This window comes from Helobdella robusta, assembly GCF_000326865.2.
Source record: "Helobdella robusta unplaced genomic scaffold HELROscaffold_12, whole genome shotgun sequence".
Taxonomy (NCBI): domain Eukaryota; kingdom Metazoa; phylum Annelida; class Clitellata; order Rhynchobdellida; family Glossiphoniidae; genus Helobdella; species Helobdella robusta.
In genome coordinates, this window is record NW_008703664.1 from 4,156,218 (window position 1) to 4,174,949 (window position 18,732).

General features: G+C 31.1%; 1 protein-coding gene across 1 annotated transcript; it reads left to right on the forward strand.

Annotated features, from left to right (window-relative positions):
• The first annotated feature begins 6,099 nt into the window (after positions 1 to 6,099).
• Positions 6,100 to 12,616, forward strand: HELRODRAFT_190410 (hypothetical protein). The gene is made up of 6 exons (XM_009013776.1): positions 6,100 to 6,279; positions 9,183 to 9,275; positions 10,177 to 10,211; positions 10,281 to 10,322; positions 10,716 to 10,790; positions 11,591 to 12,616. Exons 1-6 carry the CDS (start codon positions 6,130 to 6,132, stop codon positions 11,688 to 11,690), a joined length of 495 nt encoding a protein of 164 aa, XP_009012024.1. The 5' UTR covers positions 6,100 to 6,129; the 3' UTR covers positions 11,691 to 12,616.
• The last annotated feature ends 6,116 nt before the right edge of the window (positions 12,617 to 18,732 follow it).

Sequence of the window (18,732 nt, forward strand, 5' to 3'; positions counted from 1 at the left end):
ATGCTTAGCTATAGTATTTGCAGTTTTATGATATTGTATTTAAAATATACAAAAAGTTTCTTGTTTCGTAATGAAATCTCAAGATGATAATAATTTTAAATTATTAATAATAATAATAATAAATGGTAAATATCTTATTTGTGGCAAGTGGCAAAGTCAAGCGAGGGCTACTATGTATCAGGACATAATTCATTAGAAAAGTAAAATGATTAGGATAATTATCCATGGATACTACTACTACTATATCTACTACTTCTAAAGCAACTACTACTACCACCACAATTACAACAACTACTACTAATACTACGACTACTACGTACTATCACTACAACAACTACTGCTGCTACTACTTATATAGCAGCTAAAACTACTACCAAGGCTATTAATGCTACTACTACTACTACTACTACTACTACTACTACTACTACTACTACTACTACTACTACTACTACTACTACTTCTTGAAAAAATAAAATACACACATATGCACAAATTGTTTTAGTATGTGTTAATTAGCGCCCTGACAGTAAATAACCATTAAAATTTATCTCATAGCAGACTAATCAATTTGTGATTTCAACAACAGACACGTCATTATAGATGCCACTACTACTACTACTACTACACTACATCTACTGCCACTATTATCACAGCTACTACGACGACGACATCATATGCTCGTTTTACAATATTTCATCTATAGCTAGTGCAGCTGATATAATTTATTCACTGGTGGACCTGGTGGAGAATTTAATGGGAGAACGGGGGCCATGGCTAAAAATTCAGCCAGAATATATTGTCTAATTACTTTCTATGCATTGAAACACAGTTTTTTATATGCAGCGTTTTAAATAGAAAAATTGACACAAAATTGTGTGATAAGTTAAAAAAAGTGTAACCAAGTAATTTGCAGTTGTCCCGTGAGTTTATTAACTTAATGGGATTCATTTTCAATGACTAAGAAACTACTTCTTAATAAATTTTTATGTAACAAACGAACTAACACAAAGATATTGGTGCTTGAAAAGAATTCAAAACTTTAACTTTTTAAAATTACTAAAAAGGTCCACAAAGGACGGCATTGTTGTTAACATGACATTGTTGTTAATTTTCACAGAAATATATTCATAAGGGTATCGGTAAACATATCCACAAACAAAAACATACACAAAAAATACATACATTGCATATAAACACATGTTGTATACAAACATACGCACGCAAATACATTAAATTACACTGTTGGTTACTAAATGGTGTCAAGTCATTTTCGACATGAACTGTCTATAATTGTTTTGGTGAAGCTCCTAAATGCCTGATGTTATCGTTTGCTCCGTTTGGACGTGAGTGCCTGTCTGTCTATCTGTTTGTCTGTCTGTCTATTTGTCTGTCTGTTTGTCTACGACGATGATTAATGGTAGGGGTATAGTGGTTATGCTGATGTTTTTAACGTCCACCACAGTAAAAAGTAACAATGGAAAGTAAAACAAAATTTAAATTAAAAATATTAAACCTTGTTTGATCACAAAACAAATTTTAATGTAGAAAAATAAATTAAATTCTGGCAAAAAAGTGGTAATAAAAACCGTACACAGCCAGACAGACTATGTTTGTGTTGCTAAATTGTTACATAAATAAAATTCATAAATGGGAGAATATAATAGTTATATAATTATACAATAATTTTTGATTATTTTTCAAAACTATGACATTCACATGGATGCAATCAATTGATGTTAATTAATTAATTCAAATTTTGTGTGGTTCTTAAAGAATCAAACTAACTTAAAAATTGGTCATATTAATTCACGCCTAGCATCACGAAAATTTAGAAATGACGTGAATATAAAATTAATATATATAAATAATTATTTGTTGTAATAAAATAGAAAATTATAATATAAATAAATAAATATTTGTAATTATAAGTCTTCATAAATCGTTTGTCTCATTGTAGTTTCTTAAAATATCAAGCCTAGCTATATGAAAGAGAATTCGTATCAATCGACAAGCATCAGCATTGAAGATGTTATCAAGATATCTATCCCATTCCGATGAAGAGTAACAAAGTTGGGATTGTAATATTATATAACATGATTAACAGAAAGGTGAATTTAACGTTATATTGTTTTGTTGTATTGCGTTGTGTTGTAATGTGTTGTATTGTATTGTGATGTGTTGTAATGTGTTGTATTGTATTGTATTGTGATGTGTAATATAATCTGTAACATGCAAACAGACTCATATAAATATATATAAAGAAAAAGACAACCACAAAAACACATACAGAATAAAACTAGGAAGCTATGCGAGAGTAATTTAAATGATCAGAACCAGCCATATTGACCCACAAACTATTATTGTAAATTAATTTAGTCACGTATTTATCTCTGTAAAATTATTGTCAAAAATTGGAGAAAGAGAAAGAGAGAGAGAGAGAGAGAGAGAGAGAGAGAGAGAGAGAGAGAGAGAGAGAGAGAGTGGAGAAAGAATCATAGACAGAGATGTGGATACAGTGGAACAAAAAAGGACAGACAGAGGTCAAATAGATAATTATAAACATATCATTGATTACATGTTAATTTGTTGCATTTACTTGAAAATGTTACCAAAAATGAAAATAATTATTACTCTTCCGCAATTATATTTTTTTAATAATTTCTTCAATTAATTGTCCTCATTCTAAATGTGCACTGGTTTTTGTTACTAATTACTTCAAGATATCATCGTCGTCGTCGTCATTATTACCATCATCATAATATAATTATCATCATCATTTTCATCGTCTCATCATCGTCGTCATAATTATCATCATCGTCATTATTATAACTGTAATTATCATCATCGTCATCACCATCATCAACATTATCCTTATCATCATCCTTATCATCATCATCATCATCCATATCATCATCATTCTTATTACCATCATCTTCTTTATCATCATCATCATTATCACCATCATCCTTATCACCATCATCATCAACGTCAACAACATCAGAAACATGATTATCATCCCTGACCACGCTAATCGTCTGCATCTACCTAATCACACCATCATCATCATCATCACTCTCAGCACTGCTGTCATCATCATCGTCATCGTAATCACCATCCGATGATCATCATCAATCTACATCCTGGTCATTTCACCACGCCCTCACGTGAATACACACACACATACACACACACAGCACATACACAAGTGTTGTGTGTGCGTGTTGTGGAAGTGTGTATGTGTATGTTGTGTAAAAAAACTTGAGTAAGACAATCAATTAATACTGGGTTTTATGAGTTTTTGTCTGTCTGTTTCACTGTCTGTCTATGTATGTGTCTTTGTGTGTTTGTGTGGATTCGGAATGGAGTTATTTGTTTTTTAGAGAGTTAGAAAGAAAGAGGAAAAAGAAATAAAGGGAGAAGAAAAAAGTAAAAGTATAGGAGAAGGAGAAAAGAGGTGGGAAAGAAAAGAAAGATAGTTTATAAAGAAAAGAGATAGATGGAGAGAGAAGAAAAGAGACACAAAATTTGATGGAATTAATAATTAACTTGTTGAAAATGAATAAATAAATAAATTAAATAATCTATGCGCGTATATTCAAAATTAAAATAAAAAGCCGAGCCGAGGCATGATTTATAATTTAATTACGTCAATCAATTAATTAATTAATTAATTAATTTTATAAATTACGTTTTTTGAAGACAAATTTTATTTTGAAGAAAGAATAAAATAAAAGAAACAACAAACAGAGAAGGTTGTTGCGAGTCTTGCACGGATGAGGATGAACTCGTGGCATGTCAGTTTGACAGTCCAACATTGCCACCGACATTCAAGACAAGCGTTGCAAATATTCCATCGCTGTGCTAGCCGCTGGAATTGGAAGCATTTTATTAGAAGCACTCCTGCTTAATCTTCTTCCTCCTACATTAACAGTTCGAGATCTGTGATTGATTTTTGATTTAAGTACCACTATCAACATCACCAAATCAACTTCACAACCACCACATCCTCATCATCATCACCACATCTTCATCATCACCATCATCCCCACCACCATCATCATTACCATAATATTACCCTTATCCTCCTCATACCACCATCATCACTATCACCATATCACCGCCACCACCATCATCACCATCAATACAATCACACCACCACCATCATTATCACCACCAGGTGTGACTGGGATGAAATGTCACGAAGCGTGACATTCAGCAACTGTCCATATTATGGAAAAGCCATTAACCTGATTCGTATGAACTCCGTTCATTGACCAATCATTATCATCGCCGACCCCGTCATCATCATCATCATCGTCACCGTTAAAAGCGGAGTAATAGGATGATTTATCAGTAGGCAGGGTTAAAATTTGTCCGATTTAACTGCTGTGTCCAAGAAGTATTTTCATTTTCGTCCGTTCTTGATTTTATTCGTATTCGTTCAAAAACCGAGTTTTTGTGAAAATGTCTTGCAGCAATCACAAGTATAATCTTTATTTTCTTTTATATTTTTCAAAATATATGTTTCTAATAAAATAATTAGGTTTTTGCGAAAAATTATCTATAGTTCATGTTGAAATTGTTCGATAATTACCGAGTTCACCGCCGCACTTATAATTTTTATTTCAGGTTTTCTGGTTACTTCATCTTTGGATGCTTTGGGAAAGTCTGGTTTTTTATATTTTTATTACTTTAATTATTATCTTGGTTTATTGTCTTAATAAGTCCCTCAAGCGAATTTTAAAATTTTATGATTTCATTAATTATTTATTCATTCGTGGAATAGTGAAAAAACCCATAAAAAGGTTTTTTACTCGGACGAGACGCTTTTGAACCAACTTTCTTGAAGCCCACTGTTATATCAACGTGCTCGAAGCTGTTTGTAAAAAACTTGGCGAATAAAAATATTTGTCGCGTTTAAAAAATACTCAACTGTTTAGTTGTTTTTAAGAAATATTTTCTATTTATTAACTGTTTAATTTCAAATATAAGTTATTAACAATTGGAATGAAAATTACAAACTTTTCCATCAACCATTATTCAGAATAGAAAGGTTGTTTTTACCACCGAAGAAATGAAAGAAGTATTTTCAAAATGTTTAGTCGAAGTGAAATGTTCGTGAAAGTTGGTATCACGCTTGGCATCGGTCGTAGTCATAAAGTAATGAAAAAATTGAGATACATTTACTCTAAAATTAAAACGATTGCTGATAGTGAGGGAGAAGTTGGTGCTCAGGAGGTAGATAAAGTTGGGGTTCAAGAAGTAGGCGAAGTTGGTGGTCAAGTGGTAGATAAAATTGGTGGTCAAGGTGTGGATAAAGTTTTAAATGAATAAAAACTGAGACACGGTTTTAACAACTGTTGTAAAATTGTCATTTAGTAAATATATTTTGATACAGCGTGTTAACTATAATTTTGCCATGAATAAACATATTTAAAAATCTTTTAAGCATTCAATTTTGTGTCGATTGGTGTAAAATAATAAAACTTTCACTGTATGGATATTTTTTAAATGATTTAAAAGACGGAAACATTTTTTCGAATATTGTGAAATAGGTATGTTAATTATAATCGAATAAATATTTAGATATTACATGTTATTTCGTCAACTATAATTTTATAATAAATAAATATAATATTTAATAATTTGTAAAATAATACTGAGTCGATGGATATAAAACAATTTAAAATCTACTGTTAGATTATTTTTAACATGAATAAAAACAAAAACGCAGTTTCGATAAATTTAATCATTTTAAACATTTAAGCATTTTTGAAATATATTACTTTTGACATTAACAAATTTAAAAAACAACACTGGGTCAAATAATGTATACCAATATTAAATTTACTGTCAAAATGTTTTTATAAATGAATAAAACCACAGACAGAATTTTTGTAACTAGATTTGTTTGCTAACATTTATTCAACCAAATAAAATCAAAACTTTTTTTTAAGTTGAAACAAATGTTTTAAATTTGCATGTGCTTCATGCATTAATGATTTCTTCAACTTCTTCAGTTTCTCCATTTTAACTCAAAAGTATTTTGGCACTCCATATTTATATCTGGTTGATTATGAAATTTGAAAATCACATTCATGAAACTGGTGTTATTCGTATCAAATCAACATGGAGAGTTATGAGAAAGGTGAGACAAGAGAGCTAGAAATGGAAAACTCGGAAATTCTCAAATTAGTGCAGCCGGATGTTGTTGTAATGAAAGTTCACTCTGGAAGCAAAATACGCAACTTGATTAATTATGCATTAAAAAAATTTCAAGTGGGTAATTTTTCAATTTGATTATTACACTATTTTCTTAAATTTCAGTTTAGTTGTTAGCTGTTAGCGGTTAGCCCTTTAATCAATTTTCGTTTAGCGTCCAGAGACCCAGTTCCCCGAGGTAGGACGTTGTTTTCTTTGCCATCAAACTAGACTAGACGATCAGTTGTATCCATTTCATAAGTTTACATAAGTTTAGTAGACTAGAGCTTTCATGTCTTGCTCGATTGTTTGCGACCAGGACTTCTTTGGACGGCCTTTGGGACGTGAGCCAGGTACTTCAACATCTGCAAGAGAAGTTATGGCACTGTCTCCACTTCGTTTGACATGATCAAACCACCTCAGATGGTGTTGCCGACATTCATCCTTCATCTAAAAAACCAACATGATGCAAGATTTTGGTAGATTTGATGTGGTCCTTCAGACTAATTTGTTGCATCAATCGGAGCATTTTCATGTCGGTTCGTTGAAGTTGTTGTTCCAGTTGGGTTGTCATTGGCCATGTTTCTACACCATATAACATAACAACACCGGACGTATCACAGATTTATAAATTCTTGATCGTAGTGGTAGTGGACTGTCACGCCGCATCAACATAGAGGCAAGGAGATGCCATTTATTTCAGGCTGCACGTATGCGTGATCGAACGGCAGCTTCAGCTGTTCCAGTACAATCCAGAACATCCCCTGGATATTGAAACGATGTGACTTTCTCTACCTTAATGGCTTCCAAACCATTGCTATTTCGTGTTTGTTGTGGATTGATGCGAGCAGGACTAACAAAATTGGACACTTTAGATAAAGTACCAATTATTTTTGAACAACGTTTGTGACACCACTGGTTACACTGCTGACACTTGATTGAATTGTTACCTACACCAGCTTTACAAACTGAACGGGGCCATCGTCCAGTAGCTGTGGATTGGATGGGTTCACCAGTGTTCATTGCTTTGGTTTTGCTGATGTTGATTTTGAATCCATGATCGGCGAGTCTGGTGTTCCAATCTTCAAATATCTGTGCTGCATTCTGCTCAGACGTGGCTGTTAAAACGATATCATCAGCATATATTAGATTCCAAATGTCACTAGTGCGTATCGGTTTTGTGATTTCTTCCATCACAGTTATAAATAACAGTGGACTGAGAATCGAGCCTTGGTGAATTCTAATGCCGGCGTCAAATGCATCTGTGTTTCCAACAGTTGTGCTGACGAAAGTCATCCATTATTGTCTCCAAAGCTGTTAGCCCTTTAGCTTTTAAAAAATATATATTATATAATTATAAATGACATCGGACAAAGGCTAACAAATTTTAAATAGCGAAAGGTAATTAGCACTGGATGTATATGGTGAAATTAGCTTGTGTTAAAAATTGTTGTTTCAAAAAGTATTAAAAAAGTTATGTGTAGTTAGTTTTGATTGGTGGTAGTAGAGGATGGAGGGCGTGGTTGCTGTTATTTTCTATTTTCTTGAACAGCCTTGAATCAAGTGTGTTGAATATTTGAGCGACGGTAGGATATGATGCAAGTAGATAGTTGAGGCGAATTAGTTTTTTAATAAGAGATTGTAGATGTTGAAGTTTTTGTTGCACGGGAGGGAGCTGCATATTTGATGTGTGATATTATGAGTGATATTATGAGTGATTCAGTGATGTCGAATAATTTGATGCCTCTGAGACCATAAGAGTGAAGTGTTTTGAGTGTGTTTTGAGTGTGTTTCAGCAAATTTTTAAATAAGTGCCATATCATGTTCATTTTACACTTACGACAGAAATGAACAGCCTCCTAATTCAAATGTGTTTCCAAGACGCATTTGGTAAAAGGAAATTTACCAGTTTTTATTGGGACCTCTGACAATAGTTTGACTAAACATTTGGTTTGATTCTTCCACATCTTCCATCTTATTTCCGTTGTATGAAATTTCCATAAATAAGTTACATTAACGTTCACACTAGGGAACAAGTATTTTGCTACTCAGACTTTTTTAGGTGTTCTAGGGTAATTCAGGTGTGCTGATTACAAATCTGTCACTTTTTTAATCGTACAACGTCAGGTTTTGATGTTATAGCTAAAAAACATTATAAACTGTATAGCAAAATTTAGCCTATGTCCTTACTAGCCTATGACTTTACTGTAATATTTAAAGCCATCATTTAAAACAAAGCAGTTACGGTACATATAATGATTGTTTTAGTGAAATAAAATTATTAAATAGTAAATGTTTTAATTAAATTAATAAAACAACTATGATTTAAAAGTATTTTTTGATGGTGACGTCTTGCGTTTATATTCAGTCACCTCAGAAATTCTCCATCATGTTGCTATCAAAATGACCTTGATACCGGTGTTTCATAACAGAAATTTTCTAATGGAATCTTTCCCCCTATTCGTCACTAACAGCTCCTAGATTGACAGGAAAGAAACTGAGATGAGAATGAAGAAAATAAATTTTTAGGGACATTCTTCATATTCAGAACTACTTTTTGTATGCCACCATCAGGTTTTCTACCGATTGCACGTAGTTTTCGGCCCTGTGATTTTCTAAAAAATTCAGAACTACTGGCACAAACACCTCCAAAGCCGTCAACCCTACAGGCTTTAGTTTCATTTTGAAATTAGGGTCACGAATTACTTCACTTATCTGTGATCTGGCAAAAAACTCCGCAGATATCTTTGCGTATGTAAGAATGAATGGTCTTGAGTTTTTTTTGGATGAATGTTAATTTTTTCGAATAAAACAATGCTTCACCATCACTTTGATTTATTGATTATTGTTTGAGTTAATCGAATAAGTAAATAATTCATAAAAATAAGCATAAAAATGATATTTTTATTTATAATTTGAATTACTTTATAAAGTGTGAAAAATTACTTAAAAAACTTCATCGATTTAACTTTCAATTTCAGAATCCATCATTTATGCAAATAATATGGACAGGACACGGATCGGCCATTACGAAAGTTATTTCCTCAGTTGAAATTATTAAACGACAGATCCAGGTGCGTGCTTCGGTTGATGTGTTCTACTAACACCTACCATCTATTCATTAAATTTTGGTTGACAGTTTGTTGCTGTTAATGTTTTAAAAATATATATGTGTCGACCGTTTGAATGAAAACAAGAATAAAGGGAGGACTTAATGAAATAGTTAATTTCATTCACTTCTTAACTTTAACTATACAATACTGAAACTCCAAGTAGAATTAAGTTCAATCCTCTTGCTAATTAAATAAGAATTTAAAATGAAAATATTTTTAATTATGTTCAAACAAACTTTTATGACACGTTTGACTCTTTGAAATATTAAGAATCGGATTGGTATAATTAATGCCAGATAAAATTAGGATGCATTGTAATTTTCAAACCACCAGGAAAGAGCAGAAACTTCATCCTGATGTATTATCAAAATCGCCAACTTCAAACATTCGACCCAAAAAGTTTTTTGATTTTTGCGGCCATTCTGTGCCACAGTAGACCTTTTAAATGTTATTAAATAATTTATACAACTTTGTACTAATAATTTGAGTTTTTCATATCACCGTTCATTAACAGTTTCCATTTTTCAGCCCATTTTTACTCATCTAGCCTTTGAACAATCTGATGAAGTTTTTTAGTTCTTTAGCATAATATTTATCTGTTATCAAACTTGCTCTAATAAAGTTGCTAAGTCAATTAATTATCTATCTAGCTTCTAGATTTAAAAAGTTTTTTTGATCCAGTTTCTCAAACCAAATAAGCTGGTCTGATCTTTTAAATATTTTTAGGCTAGTGTTGATGCTGCATAGTTTTTATGGAGGTGGTTTTATTCTGTCTTTTCATGTTGTTTGCTTTACTTCATGTTTTATTATGGTATGGTAATAATGACTACTCTCATGATGTTCTCCTTTTATTATTGAACAGGGCTTGCATCAGGTTACAAATCTCGGCTACAAGAAGTTGTTACTCTTAATTATTTAAATTCAGAAGTTTTATTTTTCTAAACTGATTGTTGCTTAATTTTGAAGAGTTGAAGAAACGTGGAAGCCAAAGATGGAAGGCCTGGAATCGTATGTTTCTTCCAGTTTCTTTTATCATCTAATTCGTCATCCCAAATTCTTTCCGTTCAATCAAGCTTATATTTTTATTAATAATTTATTTCTACAGTTGCTGTGATTATTGGTTGTTACTGGTAGTACTTTATTATACTTTATACATTTTATTTTTTTATTTCCCTGTTATGTGGGGTACTGTTTGTAACTAGCTGGCTTGGTTGACGGTACTTGTCTTTTGTGTTGTTCTATTTTCATGTGTGTATGCATCGATTAGTTGCATCAATGTTATATGTAGTGTACTGCTTTCAACAAATTATTATGTATATGCAAATTATCTTGCGGGAAGTGTTTGAGGGTGAATTTAAATGAAAAATAACTATAAAATTAAATTTTTCGAATTTTGTACAGCTTAATTGTAACAAGAAATATTCCTTTAATCACAATCCTTTTGTCCAAGAATCCTCTCGACCCTAACATTCTCGGGTTGGCTTCCTTACTTTATTTGCATTTCTAAAATAATATAATGTTAAATGCATTGTTAACATGATGGTGTTAAAAAACGAGTACGAAACTATATTAATTGTTGAATTTTTTGTACGATATTCACTGCCAATATAACTTGAACTTTTAGATAGTTTATATATATTTCAGATGAAATATATACAGTTAATTAATTAATTAATTGATTTGTTAATAAACAATAATAAAAAGTTTGTTTCCCTCACAGGCGCTCATATTTCTCAACTGAATGCAAAACACCTGTCACTTTAATAACATCATTTTATTACTTCTACAGTCTTCTTATTCAATTTGTACAAATTTAAACTTTTCCAACTCTATAATGCATATAAGGTATTGGATACTTGATCAAAGATTTACTTTAAATTTTCTTTTTAACTTTTAAGGCTTAAAAGTAGTTCCTTCCCCGTTTGTTTCAATGCACCCATCTTACATCTGTGAAGATATTATAATGCTGTTGTAAAAATGGGAAAAAAATAACCTTAGTTCCATAGTTTAAATAATATTCTGAAAAATCTGAATGACCTTGCATGTGCAATAAAAAGTGATGTCCTATACGTTGTGTCTGTAAATAATTTCCATTTATACTCTCGTTATTGAATTTCCTTTAAGAAGTTTGTCGAGTAAGCATTGTTTAAAAAACGTATGATCAGAAGTGCCCTCTAAAGTTTATTTCGGTGATTGAAATTTGTCACTAGCTAGCCTAATGCAAACTCTCATTCAGTTCTCTCTACATTATTTAAAAAAACCGAACATTTTTTCAGATACAGTGCGCCAAAGAAAATCAAAAGCAAATCAACGTCTGAAAGTTCAACTTCAAGAAAGAAACTTCACAATAAAGAAATTGTTGTTAACAAGACGTAACCAGATTTTGATTACTCAATGAATTTTAGCAATAACTTCAACCACACACTAACTACTTTCTCAGTTTAATTTTGTGAATGACACATCAGCCTAATTATTGTGAGCAAGCTTTTGTAATTCTGTCCCGTTGATTCGTATTCATGATGGTTATCTGAAAATTCTTCAAATGTTCAAAATAGTTAAGCGTTAGAAATAATTTAATATTTTGTATAAGAGTCGCAGAAATATATTGTTGAAAAAGTATAAATAACATTGCGTGCGTCAAAGACATCAAGGGAAAGTAGTAAAAATATCTATAATTCACGCAACAGATTATTTTTCTGAGTTTTTCTAGAAAGCTAAAATGTTAGCTGCGATTCTTGTCATACTTTTATTTTTTAACCGGAATTAAATTTCGTCGTTAACGTTTTAGAGCCTTTTCCTTCTTGTTCAACACACTGTGAACAAACAGCATGCGTGTGTGCGTACGCTTTGACCAAAACGCGTACGTACGGGTATGTGATCGGCAATGGCGGATCCAGAATTTTGCCTTGGGGAGGATAATTTCAAAATTACGGTGTTGATGGTCTTTTTTTGCTAATTCTCGCAAAAGCCCATTCATTCTTATTTCTGTGGTAGTGATTTTCAAAATTCTTAGTTGATGACCATATTTTGCTAATTTTTGTTCTATTAGTATTTTATACACAGAATTTTCAATGTTTTTGTCTTTCATGGTCTGGCAGGAAGAATGCGTCCTAGCACTCCATCTGGATCCGCCACCGGTTCGTGTTCATGCATGCATATGCATTTTAAATATTGAACTCGAAACCTTGGTGCATACTTGTGGTGGTACACCGGCGTAATGAAAATAGTTAAACTTTCTTGTTTATGCCCGTTCGTCTCAGTGCTTATTTATTTTATTCAATATCAAAATTTTAATTTATAACAATATTTTTAAAATTATGTAAAATAAAGAATCCGAACCAGCTATAATCGCCATTAATATTTACAAATTTGTCGATCTAGTGTTAATTATGCAAAATTGGATTAACAAATACAATGCAGTAAAGAAAAAAACACAAAAATCAAAGCAAAAATCGAAATGAAGATGCAGCGGAAATTGTAAAAAAGGTAAAATAACATTTTTGTAATTTTCAGCAGATTTGATGCGTTAAATTGCATTTCACATTTCTTGACTCGCAAAATTATTGCAAATTTTTGGGATTCAGATTTTTACAACAGAAGAGATAACCGCATGTTAATGAAAAACAATTTAACAAAGATTGCAATCTACGAACATACACTCATACGGAAACATTTTCTAATTGTTCATTGGTGCAACACATAACATACTTGTCAGAGATCATTCACTTAAACGTGTACCTCTTCGCTTTCAAAATCGTCTCCTGCAGCACAAAGTGAAAGTTCTTAATACTGTACGCCATTTACAACACAACTGACTGATTGCAATTAACTAATTCCTCAATTAAATGTTACTTAATTTTAATTAACTGACAAATCCGTTAATTGATTTCTGCCTCCAATTAACTAAGACATGCATCATTAGAATATTAGTAATCGTCAGCTGGAAAATTTCGCTTCATCAAATGAACACGCCGGTCAACAAAAATGTGGTAAACATTCAATAAAGATTTGAAAACCATGAATAATCAATTCTTTACATACGAGGCTATATAATAGTAATAGTGGTATATAGTAGTAATATAATAATATATATGTACGAAGCTAATTACTTTTTGGTTTTCGTGGTTAATTTGATGAATATTACAATATAATACAATGCAAAATGTAAAAAACACAAAATAGAACTATTTTTTCAACCAAAATCCTAGTCTTTGAAAAAGTGGAAGAAGTCAGCCTATTCTTCGTAATTATTCATTCCGCTCATTACTAATCTTTTGATGTGGTAGCTCGTGATTCATGCAGAGCACGTACATCGTACGTGTCGTTCGCCGTTGCCTGTTTGTGCTTCTAAACATCATTTGCTCGTTTGTTACAACATAGTTTGTTTTTATCGTGTTACTGGCATCATGTATTTTATTTAGTTGCATTGAGAAACTTATATTAAAATTTGATAGCTGTTGCGACAATCACAATTTTTTGCCAAAGAAATTTTAAACATTGAAAAAACCAAGAGTTGTAAGTTACAAAACTCTTAGTTTTAAGCATAAATTTTGCCGTTCAAAAATATACTTTGAAAAAGTCTAGAAAGTTTACATAAATTGGGATAGTTCGTTTGTTGAACGAAGCTATTCGTACAAGCAGCGGTGGTGCAGGTGACATCATGTAGCACTTCGGTCAAAAAATGCCTCCCATAACTCAGAATTTTCGTGATTTGTTGTAGGAAAGTTGCTTTAAAATTTATATTATGAACGTGAATGTTGGTCGACCAAAAGTTACAAGTAGTAACTTTCAATTTGGGGAAGATACTTTTTTGGAGACTGTTCTTGACTCTGACTGTTTCAAGCCAAGTACATAGAAAAAAAGCAAAGATGTTATTGTAATTAATGAAAAAAATATTTATTAAAATATGCATATTAAAGGATGCCTATGAAACAGGTTAAGAAAGAACGGCTTCGGTACTAACGTTTTCAGTTCGACAGGATAATTAATTATTAATTGTTTGATTTGTTATAATTGAATTAACAAAATAAAATAAAAAAGATATCTTTTATCTCCTTTCACACAAACTTTGTTGTTACCGGAAAGTTAAATAAAGAAAGTGTTTTATAAGATATTTTAAATGAGAAATCAAGTGGCACATATTTGAAAAGTAGACTAGCGTGTACGTACATGTCAATCAATAAGATGCCTGTCATTGATCTCTGATGTTATAATCACGTGATTCAGCACATTCAGACTGCAACTTGCTCAACGAAAAATCGTGAAATGATTGAAAAAAAATAAACATCAAACCTAATCAGGGTGGAACTCCGTGCCTTATGAAAAACACCCAACCACTATCAAATTGACCATATATTTTAGAAATATTTTATTAAAACAATGAAATTTTTTTGAAAATAATCGGGCCACCTTTTTGTGTATAACTCGGACGGTTCGGTGTACACACGAGAGGATGGTTTTACACTACATACCGTCAATCGTAACAGCGGTTAGCCTTTTTGAATGGCAGAGATTTTGTGGAAAGATTTTTAAATTTGCATATACCTAGGATGCTTGTTTATTATAAATTCTTAATTTTCTGTTTTAATATTTTTGTAGTGATTTCCCAATTTATTCATTTTTGTGCTTACATTTTTTTATGTTTATTATATACTAGCCTTCAAAATTTTGGTTGTTGCCTGACTTTTTGTGTTTACGTTTTCTATATTTCATCTGAAAAACTTAGTTTTTTGTCTATTTACAATTTAAAAAAAAAGAAATTGAGGCGTTTATTCGCATCTGGCGATGTTTTTCATTAACTTTTCAATAGTGAACCTGCGAATTTCGCCAACTATTTAATACAAGAACTTTGTTTTTTTACACTTTACATACAAATTTTTTATTCTTGCTTGACTTTTGTCTCCACACATTTTAAAAATATTTCGCTTTAAGAATTTCTAACGTTTCTTTTTGTAATTTAATATTACTGTTATGTCCTCTATTTCGTATAATAAGGTTATCTTTTCAAGATCTTTACTCCAACTTCAAAGATGTTGGCTTGTTTGTTCTTAATATATTTTATTTTTAAAACGTCCATATAAAAGTTGACCGTACATCTTCGCCATATAATACAATACTATACTTTTCTTCCATGCATATTATTTTGTTGATTGCTGCTTCACTTCACCGCATTCACACCTCTGGTGTTGTGGTCTCACGTGATCTTCTAGCCAAGCTGGTTCCTTCATTTATGGTGTCGTCTGTTTAAGCTAATTTTCCCGGGGGAGTTGTGAAGGGATGGTGCCGTGTGGGGGTGTTGGGGTGGGGATCGATTCCGAGTGTATTTCCTTTATTACTGCTTTCAAACCTAACTTTTGTTATGTTTGTTATTTTTTAGTTTTATTTATTCTCTTTACATCTGCATATTACTATAATTTTTTGTTGTTTGTTTTTCATCAGAATTTATTTTTAATTTTTAGTAATTAAATACTAGGCTTTTTTTATTTTATATTTTCAATGACCTCTTTGCATTTTAATAGGGTTAACATTTTATAGGGCACTGAAAACGACATTTCAGTGCTTTGTGGAACCCTTTTTCAGTTTGTTTTTAAAACAAACATTTCAATCAACCAACCGGGCATTCAATCAATCTGTCATCTTAAATCGTTAATGTTTTTATTATCAGATCATTAAAATTTATTTTGAGTTCTTAAATTTTTGAATTAATTGAAGTGTGGTTGCTCTAGTTCAACAAACCACCAGTTTTTTTTTCTGGTTGATTTCAATTATTTATATTCAAACTGTAAGGTACGATTTGTTACATACAATTTATTACATACCGTATAATTTGAAGGTACACAACAGTTCCTGTTAAAAAGATTCGCTGCACATTTTAAATTACTTCTCATAAGATTGCTTTAATTATTACATTAAAATATTTTATATCACCTCCCATTAAAATACTTTATCTTACCTCACATAACATTATTTTACATGAGATATACACTTCATCACTGTTTGTGCGGACAGCTGCAGTAACACGTTAAAGAGTTGTGTATGATGCATGCAAGCATTTGCATTTCATTTCATTCGCTTTCAAGCGCTTGTCGTAATCTCACAAATTTCGGATTTGTTTCTTTTTCAGTGAAGATACAAACGAATTGAGAAGCTATGACAGATTTGCAACTGTGTGCGTTTTACTCAAACATCATGCACGGATCTTTCAACAATTTAATTAATTAACTAACTAATTGATTAATTAATTTTTTATGTTTCCGACGTAGTTCTTTTTCAAACGATTTTACACGAATACCTGTCATAAAAAATTCCTGAAAGTTAGTAATCAAATTTCTTTGAATTTTGCATGTTTGTTAAAAAATTCAATTAGAATTTAATTAATTAATTGATTGACAATTTATTTAGTTAGTTAATTAATTAATTAGTTAATTAAACTGATCTACAATTAATTTGTTTTGATTACCGGAAGTATGTTAAGTTGAAACAATGCTTCTGGCGGCTGTACAATAGTAACATTAAGTTCCTAATAAATTTTGTGCTGTGGGTAAATTAAAAAATTTTGTGTACAGTAACTTTCATCCGCGTTTGTATTATGTAGATACGTAGGTCGACCTATGCTGCGTCAAATCAATTCACCAATTTGACAACGATCAAGTATCGCTTACTACTACTACTGCTACTACTACTACTACTACTACTACTACTATTACTACTACTGCTACTACTACTACTACTATTACAGCTACTACTGCTGCTACTACTACTACTACTACTACTACTACTACTAATAATAATAATAATAATAATAATACAAATATTTTATTATTACTATTGTTGTTATTAATATTATTTTAACAAGATAACTAACGAACTTTAATAATATTGTATTATATAATTATTATTTATAATAATAAATATAGATAATTAATTGGTTTTGTAACTAAAAAGTAAAAATAACAGTAATAATAATAAGTTAATAATAATAATAGCATAATAATATCATTAAAATTCTTATTGATATCAATAAAGATATCGATAGTATTAAACACGTTAGTGGCAGTTTTGATGTAGTGAATGAATCATTTTTGCAAATAAAAATTTTTTAGTTGACAAATAAAAACCGATGATGAGAGAGAGAAAAACATGGAAGAAAAACGCCTTTATAAGATTTGAAGACTTTTATGAGATAATGAATGCCAGGAAGAGTGCTTTGTGTTGTCAAGCACTTACATTTACACACGAAAGTGAGATTGAACTGGAAATAAATTGATGTAGGACACGCGACTTTGCAGGGGGAGAGATAGAGGAGAGAGAAAGAGAGAGAGAGAGAGAGAGAGAGAGAGAGAGAGAGAGAGAAAGAGGATGGAGTCAGAGAGATGGCACATGAACATCAAACCGGAGTAATTTAGCTGCAAGAAACTATTAGCAGATTTGGCAAGAATTTAGATTGCGGACAGAATGATGAAAAGCAATAGATTGTGTAGAGTAGGATTTCATTCCATTTTTTCACCAGATACATCAGATTGATATATAGATTGATTGATAAATAGATAGGATTGTATACAAATTAGTTGTCCCGATGAATATCTTATTTAATTAAACTGCGTTGGGATTGAACGCTGGCGTTCCATTTGTTGAATATAGTTTCGAATCAAAAACAAAACGTATTTTAATTTTCTATGCGTTTGCTAAAAATTAAATAAAATTTCACAATTTTTTATCAATTTTATATTCAATATTGTTCTATCGTATTATGGAAGTGAAATTAATTTATATTTTTTAAAATGAATCTAAACAACAAAGCAGAAATTAAATGTACATTAAAATTATTTTCATAATATAATAAATCACACACGCGCACGCACACACACACACAAGTCAGCACAATCAACTTATAAAAAGTTTAGATTTCATTGGTAACACAAGTTTGTGTTGCCACACAATATCACGTGCCTTTGAAAAGATTGCGTTCATACCATTCTATTCGGCGTTGGGCTAATGATCAAAATTTATCACCATTAATCCAACATGTTCAAAAGGTTTTTCAAGATTATTTCATCTTTTATTCTAAAATTTGTTCTAAAAAAAATTATCCAATGAGTCTGAAATTTAAGCGGGTGGTTGAAGTTTTGTAATTACAATAAGAATAAAGTTTTAGTTTTGATGTTGTTAAATTTATTTATTTTAATTATAAAATTAATTTAAATTTGAAAAATTAATAAATAATGATGGTTAACAGGCACATCAAACTATAAAAAGACCAAATGACATTTAAAGAAAGGTATTTAGAAAAAATAAGACACGTGTGTGTTTAGAATAAATAAAACACGTGTGTGTTTAGCAAAACAAATTTAGACAAAATAAACAATAAAAAATGAAAGTTAGACCTAATCAATTAGTTTATGAAGAATGAAGACAAAAG

Coding starts and splice junctions, on each gene's coding strand:
- HELRODRAFT_190410 (XM_009013776.1), top strand. CDS start 6,130: ATGGAGAGTTATGAGAAAGGTGAGACAAGAGAGCTAGAAATGGAAAAC. Junction 6,280..9,182: donor ATGCATTAAAAAAATTTCAA/GTGGGTAATTTT, acceptor TTTCAATTTCAG/AATCCATCATTTATGCAAAT. Junction 10,212..10,280: donor ACAAATCTCGGCTACAAGAA/GTTGTTACTCTT, acceptor TTAATTTTGAAG/AGTTGAAGAAACGTGGAAGC.